This window comes from Diplotaxodon limnothrissa, linkage group LG3, assembly GCF_057381915.1.
Source record: "Diplotaxodon limnothrissa isolate DT_005_m linkage group LG3, D_limnothrissa_male_GT1.1, whole genome shotgun sequence".
Taxonomy (NCBI): domain Eukaryota; kingdom Metazoa; phylum Chordata; class Actinopteri; order Cichliformes; family Cichlidae; genus Diplotaxodon; species Diplotaxodon limnothrissa.
Window position 1 is genome coordinate 29,220,210 of NC_140598.1, and position 9,889 is coordinate 29,230,098.

General features: G+C 43.4%; 1 protein-coding gene across 2 annotated transcripts; it reads left to right on the forward strand.

Moving 5' to 3' along the window:
• The first annotated feature begins 2,788 nt into the window (after positions 1-2,788).
• LOC146635259 (chymotrypsin-like protease CTRL-1) lies at positions 2,789-6,352 on the forward strand. Of its 2 annotated transcripts, none has more exons than XM_085345685.1 (6): positions 2,789-2,846; positions 3,151-3,171; positions 3,516-3,669; positions 5,076-5,332; positions 5,417-5,538; positions 6,008-6,352. In XM_085345685.1, the coding sequence occupies exons 1-6, from the start codon at positions 2,789-2,791 to the stop codon at positions 6,350-6,352; spliced, it is 957 nt and encodes a 318-aa protein (XP_085201811.1). The 2 variants fall into 2 exon arrangements, with proteins under 2 accessions (XP_085201811.1, XP_085201819.1); XM_085345693.1 differs by having other exon boundaries at positions 5,076-5,323.
• The last annotated feature ends 3,537 nt before the right edge of the window (positions 6,353-9,889 follow it).

Below are 9,889 nucleotides of genomic sequence, written 5' to 3' on the forward strand. Positions count from 1 at the left end.
GTGAGTGCGCTGTTGGAGAAACGGAGCCAGCAGGTACCAAAGCAAATCATTCGTACCGTACAAATAATGTAAATATGACGGTGCATCACGAAAGATTGATATCAAACTGATCACTTGACCAATATTACGTTACTTGCTCTTCAAGTGAATCAACAAATGGCGAAATGAAAAGCCGAACAAATGCTATTTTTTTTAGAGAGTCTTAGCTTACATGTGTTTATTTCATATTTTCAGTTCTTACCCTCCCCGACTAAATCGGTTTCAGTTATGTACTGAAATATAAGAATGGACATTAGAGGCTTCTTTCAAAGAAAAAACTCAGGTAAATGTTATTTTATATATTATGCTTTGTATGTTGTTCAGTATATTTGTATGCAAAACAAGAGGGATTTCAGTACACAGCAGGATATTCACATTTGTAACCAGATATTTACATACACTTTAGGGAGAAAACATAAAACATTTTTACTGTACAACATCAATTTAGAGTAAACTTTTGTTTTAGATAAATATTGAAATATATTTTGAATTAGTTAAATGTCAGAATAAAGAGACAGAGCTTTCTGTTTTTTATCACTTTCATCAAATTTAGGAGTACATATACACTAAGTTTGTTAATTAATAAGAAAACTCCAGACGATTCCATCCTGAGCTGAAGAAGCTTCTGATAGGTTAGTAGAGTCCATGTGAGTAAACTGGTGGCACAGCTGTGGATGCATATAAGGCAAAACACAGAGCCTGTTTCTGTGACATGGGAACATCAAGAGATGTCAACCAAAACACCAGGAACAGAACTGTGGAGCTCCATAAGTGTGGCTCAGTTATGAATACAATTTGGTGCCATTTGCAATTAAGAAATACAGATAGTTTCTCTCTTTACTCTCAAAGTTAACAAATATGTTTTTTATAAGTAAGTAAGTATTTATTTATTGTCATTGTCAGAGAACAATGAAATTGCGTTTGGGGCTTCCATACAACCCGTAAATAAAAAAAGAAGAAAATAATAAATACCCCTTAAAACCCAAGTGTACATATTTAACCCAGTGTGACTCCAATGCAATAAGACAATCCTTAGCAATAACATGAGAACATGACAAGTAATGTTCGTAGAAATTCAGACAAAGACCTGAGAAACATGACAAAGTACAACAATGCAACCCATTCAATATTATTGTACTGTGAGATATGATATCAGATATGATAGTTATCTATTTAAGAAAGAGGGGGGGGGGGGGCAGGAGGGGGAAGAGAATAAAGATATGATGCACCAATGCAGACCAGTTCATTGCTATTAAGAAGTTGGATATGGTTATTGTCCGTGAGAGGGGGGCAGAGAGTTCAGGAGCCTCACAGCCTGTGGATACAGGCTGTTGGCCAGTCTGGATGTTCTGGCCTGTATAGACCTGTACCTTCTCCCTGAGGGCAGCAGATGGAAAAGGTGGCGCGCAGGGTGATGTTGGTCCCGCAGGATACTGTGCACCCTCCTCAGACAGCGAGTGGGGAAGATATTACTGATCTCTGGCAGACTTGTTCCAATAATTCTGCCAGCTTCTTTCACCACCCGCTGGAGTGCTTGCTGATCGGCCTTGGTGCAGCTGGGGAACCACACTAGAAATCCATACGTCAGAACGCTGCTGATGGCACAGTTGTAGAAGTTCAACATCAGAGATCTGGGAATGTGTGCGCTCCGCAGTCTCCTCAGGTAGTAGAGGCGCTGTTGGGCCTTCCGTCCTTATATTTATCAATCTAAAAAAAATAAACATTTAGTCTGATTTGATGTTACAATTAAAAAAGTGTTTGTGTTTTTATCTGAAGAGTTTGTAAATATCTGTATATTTGATGATTGTCAGCACAAAGAGAGAGAGAGAGGAACAGAGAGGGAGATGCAGAATGAGGACAGAACAGAGATGGAACGAGAGCAGGTGAGACACACATGTTAGTCAAATGGTCGTTTGCCAAAAGTATCACCGTATCATAGGTCCTCATGTATCTCGTACCTAGTGTTTCTTTTTAGGTTTGTTATTTTTCAAATTCTATATTTATTAAGTTCTGCAGGCTTGTTTGTACAACAAGGCTAAATAATTATATAAACTTTTCTCAATCTAAATAGTGGACTTTGGTAGAATTAAAAAATAAGTGTAGTGCAGGTCTATGATGATTTTTAGTGCTACTATCATCTAGTTCTGATTCTGGTTCTGTCTTGGTTAAGTCCTCAGTAGTCCTGATTTTGAACTGTTGTAGTCCTGTTTTAATTCTGGATCAGTTCTGGGTCTGGTTGAATTGGGGTTTAGTCCGCGTGTCTTGATACAGGCCCGACTTTGTTCTGCCTTGCTGCTTAATTAAAAAACTAGTTTAAGGTGTCCTGCACATGTGATATATATTTTTCCCTATATGAAGTCATTCTTTTTTGAACAAAACTCAAAACAGAGCCAATTAATCTTTCAGTCATTTCTACCCCCCCCCCCCCCCCAAGGGGAAAAAAAAAATCCCACATGCATACGACCCTTTTGGGCTAAGCCCCGGGTGTTTCAAATGTCTGGCTCCGCCTCTGCCTTACAGTAGCAGGTGACTGTTGTTGATTTGGGGCTGTACAAATAAAACTGAACTGAAAACTGAACCTGCCCCAAATTTCAGTGAATCATGCTTAACTGTGGTCAAAAAGCACAAAGACCAACGAGTCTGACTGGATTCTTTGGTGGGGCCCTGATGACTGCTAGGAACAGGCGGAGCTGGACATAAATTTGACATATTTAAAGTCTAAGATGACCTGAAAGAGGTGCAGTTAACCATGGCTCTCCAACAGTTTGTGTGCTGCTTCACTGTGGTGATCATTTTCTTCTGCAAAGGTGAGAAAATGATTTGATTGGTTGTTCTCTTTCTATAAAGCAAAGACATGAACTGGTGGGTTAATGTTTAAAGGTTTTATGTCAAAATTATCAACATCATCAATGAAAAGTTGAAGTTTGTTTCAGCAAAGATGCAGATTTTCTTAAAAGCTGTTTTAAATATAGAAACTAGACCTAAAGATCTACAATCCCCTCCCCCTAAAAAGTGTTGTGTTTAGTGTGATCAGTTCTTCAAGTTCGAAGAAAGCAGTCAGTGCTTACTTTCACAGGTTTAACAGGTTTGTCTGTGTGTTCTCATTTCCAGGTTGTCACTCACAGCAGCCCAGTAAGCATCCAAAGACATTTGAACCTTGTCTTCCTTCTGTCAGCTGTACAGTAATGAGCACATATAAAACTGTGAGGTCCACATTTGTTTCAGTGACAGAGTGTGCTGACTTTGGTTTTTCTATAAACTGTGATGTGATTTTGTTCAGTAAAATCTTCCAGTTTTCTGACACAGAGGAGGAACATTTGTGGATCACATGTAAACCACAGTCTAATGTTAAAATAACAGCCACATGAATGTCACTGCTCAGGATCTCCCAGCAGAGCATTGATCAGTGTTATCTCTCTGAGTGGTTTTAATATGGTGGCTGATCTGTTTAGCTGTGCTCTCTCTTCTCTTGTCAGCATGTGGCAGAAGTGCTGTGAACAGCAGCAGCATCACAGGAGCTCGTGACGCTGCACCAGGAAGTTGGCCCTGGTTCGCTGCTGTAAACACTTATTCTGCAGGGTCTCTGATCACCGACCAGTGGGTGCTGACAGTTGCATCCTCCGTACCAACGTGAGTCACTGTTGCAAGTTTACACTTTGTTGAGGAGTAATATGATGATGAAGGTGAAGTGCAATATTTATATGCACTAGAGATGGGTTTTTTAAAAATATTTCCTCACTTCTTTTAACATTTAAAAACAACAGCTGTTACACAAATTGCTGAACTGCAAAGTACAGAGTTGTCTGCACAACAATCAAACCAGATGTCACATTAATTTAATTTAATCCTGTCGTGTTATTCAATTATACGCTGTACGATTCATAACCACACTTTATTTTCTTGTTCTTGCTCTGCCCACACATAACATAACATTCTATACAAAAACACACTGGTCTCGCCCTCTAGCTGCCATCAGCCTAACTACACTGACCGGCTGCATTAACATCTACTGTACAATGCAATTACACCACACATCCAAGTCATTGTTTTTTCGGAGCATTGGTTTGTCAAAGATATGCTGTCACATGAAAATATTGATGATTCTGTCCATTCATGTCAGAAGATGGTTAGCTTAGCATAAAGTTTTTAAACGGGGAACCTGCAGCTAATAAATACAACTACGCACCTCTGTAAGGCTCATTAACGAACACATGCTGGGAAAGACTCAGTCACACAGTCAATTGTTTTGTGAGTTTTCTTTGTGTGCAGGCTGTGATCAGCTGACCTCACGTCACAGTCGCTGCTCACTTCAAAAACATATAAACAGATTTACATGAGTTACATGAGCTCTGCGGCTGATAGCCAAACCCTGCACTCTGTAATGTCAGCATTCAAAAGAGAACTTAAGGATTGGCATAAATTGACTTTGGTGTCTGCACTCTAACACTGACCACGCTCTGCACCAGCCCAACACAGAGCAGCTCTGTAACCTTCACCACAGTCCTGCAAACTAACCAGTTTAACCTGAACTAATCTGATGCTTTCATGCAACCTTTGAAAAACACAGAATTATCAGCAGCACAATCACTGATCCAAGATCTGATTTTAGAAACTCATGAATGAATCATAAAGATGTAAGTTACATATCCGGACATGTTGGAAAAAGTTCCTGCTTTAAAAAAGTATCACACACAGTTTGTGTGTTTGCTGATGTTTGTTGAGCTTGCTCCTCTACAAACACTAGATCTCCATGCAGCACCTGAAACATAAACTTACTCAGTGTTATGGATGAATCTGACCATCAGAGTTAATTACTCATTTATGTAGTGCGCCAGCAGGTTCAACCACCTGAGCGCACACACACACACACACACACACACACACACACACACACACACACACACACACACACACACACACACACACACACACATGACAAAGGGCTGAAAGGAAAAAGGAAACTCGTGACATTGACTGCTTTGCTCTGTGACAATGATCAACATGAGGCACAATAAAAATATCTGTTGTGTGTGAAGGGATTACAGTAGCATGGTGGTCTTGCTGGGCAGCAACAGGGTGTTAGATCCAGACCCAAATAAAGTGAGGCTGAACGTGATAAACGCCACCTGCCATCCCGGATTCAACTCGTTGACTCGTGAGAACAATATTTGTCTTCTGAAGCTGTCGGCTCCTGTGAATTTCACAGACTACATTCAGCCGATCTGCTTGGCCTCAGAAAACAGCACTTTCAACAACGAGACCAGCAGCTGGGCCATCGGCTTTGGTGACATTGGTAAATCATAAAATATTTATTTGATTTTACAGCATTATGTTGGAGTCTTTAGAAAAGCTTGATGTTTAAATTCTCTCCAAACAGAGGCATTGAGATATAACCTGCAGGAGGCAAAAGTATCAGTAGTGGGAAACGATGTGTGCAAAGCCAGATTTCCATGGATCCCAGACAGCATCATCTGTACTAGAGAGACGAATTCATGTTGGGTGACCACAACTTTATTTACTATAATCTGTTGTTGACTGTCACTGAGATAATCTCATCTTTACTCACACTTTGGTTTACTTGTTTTACTGTCGTTGTCTATAAATATTAATATTCATATTTAATCAAAGGTCTTTTTTTCTTTAAAAAAAAAACTAATTTATTTAATGAAACTGATTCCTTTAAAAGAGCTGTCTGAAACTTTCTGTCTGTGGAATCGTCACTTTCATTTGCACCAAAGCAGCTGAAATGGATTCACAGTGGTTCATGTTTCCTAACTGGACAGACTGACATCGATTAAGTTTTACGGACTGTGATATACTGTGATGATCAACTACTCCCTTAATTTATTTGAGCAGTTTGCAACAAAACTACCAACAAAGTTAAAACTTTCTCAGGTGAAAAAGGTCAACTTCTAAGAGTTACACATCTGTATCTGTCCTAATAACTTTCATCACTGTCTTTCCACAGGATAAACTTGGAGCGCCACTCATGACTCAGAGTAAATCAGTCTGGCTCCAGAGTGGAGTTTTCAGTGTGCCTGGATGTACAGCATCTCCTTCAGTCTACACTCCTGTGTCTCAGTACCAGAAATGGATCAGCGACACAGTTACAGGGACACCACCAGGCTTTGTTACCTTCACCTCCCCACACAGTTCATTACAAACCACTGCTCCTCCTACTGCCCCTCCCACTTCTCCGACATGTGTGGGTGTGTTTTGCAGTGGGGAAAACCTGATCCACTTCACTCACTTCTCCTCTCTGTGTGTTCTCGTTGTGTTGCTCCATGTGTTTGCTGGAACTTTTGGAAACTAGATCAACACATTTACTCAAGTTTAATACAAACATGAAGAACATGTCTGTGGTGGGGCGTGGTCTGCGGGGCCGTACGGACGCACCTGCACGGCATCCGCAATCACGCCCGCCGTGTTAAAACACGGGGACTCAGGGGTTGGTGGTGGTGTGGTGTGACGTGAATCAAATAAAGTTGGCTCTGAACGTCGCTCCGTGCCTTATTCATGCCACATTGGTGCCGAAACCCAGGAGGCGGCATGGCGGGTACCTATCAGAGCCAGGAAAGGAAAGAGCTGGCCGAGAGGGTGGCCGAAATAGCGGCCACCCAGCGGAAGCAGGCGGCGGAGGTGCGTCGCCAACAGGAAGAGCTGCGGAAGGAGAGCGAACGCCACCTGGGGAAGATGGCAGAGCTGGCAGCGCTGCTCTGGGCCTGGGCGCCACCCCCACAAGTGTGTCCCGAGGACAGTGAAGCGGTGGAGGAGCCGTGTGGGTCACCTCGGCAGCCGGAGGTGGTGGACGAGCCACGCGGGGGTCCGAGCCTGCCGGAGGAGGAGGAGCAGCCGGGTGAAAGGCTGCTCCTGCCGGGAGCGGTGGAGGAGCCGCTCCAATCGGAGGCCGAGGACGAGGCGGGCGAGGGTCTACACCTGCCGGAGGCAGAGGAGTCGCTCCACCCAGAGGTGGGCGAGGGGCTGTGCCTGCTGGGGGCGGAGGCGCAGTGCGGGGAGCCGCTCCAAACGGGAGTGGCGGAGGCGGTGGCGGAGCAGTTGTGCGGGGAGACGGAGGTCCCTGCTCCAGGGCAGCCTGTGCAGCCGGAGTTGGAGGCAGAGGAGCGGGACAGCCCCGCTAGGCCGGGGATCGGCGGGCTGGCTAGTCCAGCCTCGCTGCCACCAGTCGATTCTGCGCGCCTGACGTCTGCCCAGCCGCCTGTGTGCAGGAGCGCACGGCCATGCCTGTGGGGCCGTGTCCGCTTGCTACGCGGCCGGCCTCCGGACCAGCTTCGCCGTTGCCGCTGGATGCGCGGGCGGCCACCAGAACGGACGCTTCCCCGTCGCTTGGTCAGGGGCTGGGGCGCCGATGTGTAGGGGCCGAGTCTCGCCCCAGTTCGCGGGGGGGGGGGGGGAGTAGGTTCGGCCGGATTGCTCCCCGGCCTCAATCGGGTGATGGGGGTATGTGGTGGGGCGTGGTCTGCGGGGCCGTACGGACGCACCTGCACGGCATCCGCAATCACGCCCGCCGTGTTAAAACACGGGGACTCAGGGGTTGGTGGTGGTGTGGTGTGACGTGAATCAAATAAAGTTGGCTCTGAACGTCGCTCCGTGCCTTATTCATGCCACAATGTCTTAACCAGGTAGAAGAGCTTTGCAATAGCATAAAGACATCATCCTGCCCCTCAGATGGAGTCCCAACCCATTTTCTAAAAAAGATTATTAAGGTAGTCAGTCCTGACATTTTAACTATTTTTAATAGCAGTCTCAGCTCTGGAGTAGAACCAACTGGATACAAGCACGCTGTAGTGCAGCCAGTACTTGATTATTCTGTTCTTGTTCATTTTAGACCTGTCTCCAAGCTACCATTTCTGTCAAAAAATTCTAGAAAGGATTGTATTTGAGCATCTGCAATCCTTTCTAAACAGTCATAATATTTTTGAGAAGTTCCAGTCGGGCTTCAAAACCCACCACAGCACAGAAACTGCCCTCTTAAAAATGCTTAATGATATTTTATTAATCACTGACTCAGGAGACCCAGCTGTGCTCCTGCTCCTAGACTTAACTGCAGCCTTTGATACTGTTGACCACAGCATTCTGATCTCCCGTTTAGCGCAATGTGGTATCAAAGGTATCCCCTTGGAATGGTTTAGGTCGTACCTCTCCAAGAGGACTTTTTCCGTGAGCCTTGATGATTTTATTTCTTCCCCAGCTCTTTTTACTTGTGGTGTCCCGCAGGGATCCGTATTAGGCCCAATTCTTTTTTTCAATCTATATGTTGCCCCTAGGCCTAATCTTTAGGAAGCATAACATCTGCTTTCACTCATATGCCGATAACACCCAGATTTATCTTCGGTTTAATAAAAACACCTCTACGCCCATGGAATCGTTAGTCAAATGTCCCGACGAAGTTAAAACCTGGATGGCCTCAAATTTTCTTGCCTTCAACGAGGATAAAACAGAGGTAATTATTTTTGGACCAAGCGGTAATTTCAATGCCCCAGATTTGGACTTATGCAACCTAAAATGTGCTGTTAAAACGCATGTAAAAAACCTGGGGGTTTTCTTGGATAGCAAACTTACATTTGAGAAACAAATTAATTCAGTTGTCCAGCGGTCCTTTTTTAAATTAAGGCTCCTATCCAAAGTGAGATCTTTTCTATCCTATAGAAACTTGGAATGAGCAATTCATGCATTTGTTTTATCTCAACTGGGTTACTGCAATTCACTTTATGTGGGTGTCAGTCAGTCCAGCTTGGCCCGGCTCCAACTTGTACAGAATGCTGCAGCTCACCTTTTGACTCGTGTGACGAAACACCAACATATTACTCCGGTGCTTGCTTCCCTTCATTGGCTTCCAGTGCGTTTTAGAATTAAATTAAAAATCTTACTTTTAACTTATAAAGTGCTAAATGGCCAGGCACCGGATTATTTGTCTGACCTTGTGCAGCTGTATACGCCCTCTAGAGCCCTTCGATCAAGTGATCACCTACTCCTTACTTTACATAAGTCTAGAATGGTAGAGGATATCGCGCATTTGCGGTTGTGGCACCGAAAATGTGGAACAATCTACCTCTCCACATTAGAAAGGCCCCAACTGTTACTCTTTTTAAATCGCATCTTAAAACATATTTTTTTACTCTGGCTTTCAAAACTGTAGGGGAGTTACCAATTCTTTTATCCTAATCTGTTTTTAATTTTTATCTGTTGTTGTTATTAATGCCACTGTTTAATTGTTATGTTGTACAGCACTGTTGTTATTAAATGTGCTTTATAAATGAATAAATGAAATGAAATGAAATGTATATTTATAGTAATTATAATATGGGAACATTTCCAAACTGTCTCAAGTGTAAGGTCAGAGTGGGCACTAGGTTCCACTGCTTGTGGGAATGTGCTATTATCCAGTCATTTTGGAAAGAGGTCTGCGCCAATATTAGTACAGCCATTAGTCATCAGGTGACAGAAAACCCATTAATGTGTATATTGGGATATATTCCCGTCTCACTGGTACAACATGAGCATGTAATTCAGTCACTGTTAATGTTGGTCAGGAAAAGCATTATGTTGAGATGGAATTCACTAATCCATCGTTCCAATCAACATAGCGGGCAGCCTTGTGGGGATTTGAACAGCTGTTTCTTTTTTCTTTTTCTTTTTTTTTTGCCTGTCCCGTTTGGCTCTTTTGCCATCAGAATTATTGTCTAAAGGCAAAGAAAGATGCCCAACGGATTTACTTTAGCAAATTGACCATCCCAGCCTTGCCATAATGGTCCATTTAATTCACCTTTTATTGTTTATTTTATTTTCACTTGCTGAATATGGGACAGACTTGACTGGAAGAAAGAAGGGG

Bases quoted from the DNA above. Each gene is read 5' to 3' on its own strand.
- LOC146635259 (XM_085345685.1), top strand. From the start codon at position 2,789: ATGGCTCTCCAACAGTTTGTGTGCTGCTTCACTGTGGTGATCATTTTC. The intron at 2,847-3,150 runs GTGAGAAAATGA...TCTCATTTCCAG, and splicing joins GATCATTTTCTTCTGCAAAG to GTTGTCACTCACAGCAGCCC. The intron at 5,333-5,416 runs GTAAATCATAAA...CTCTCCAAACAG, and splicing joins CATCGGCTTTGGTGACATTG to AGGCATTGAGATATAACCTG.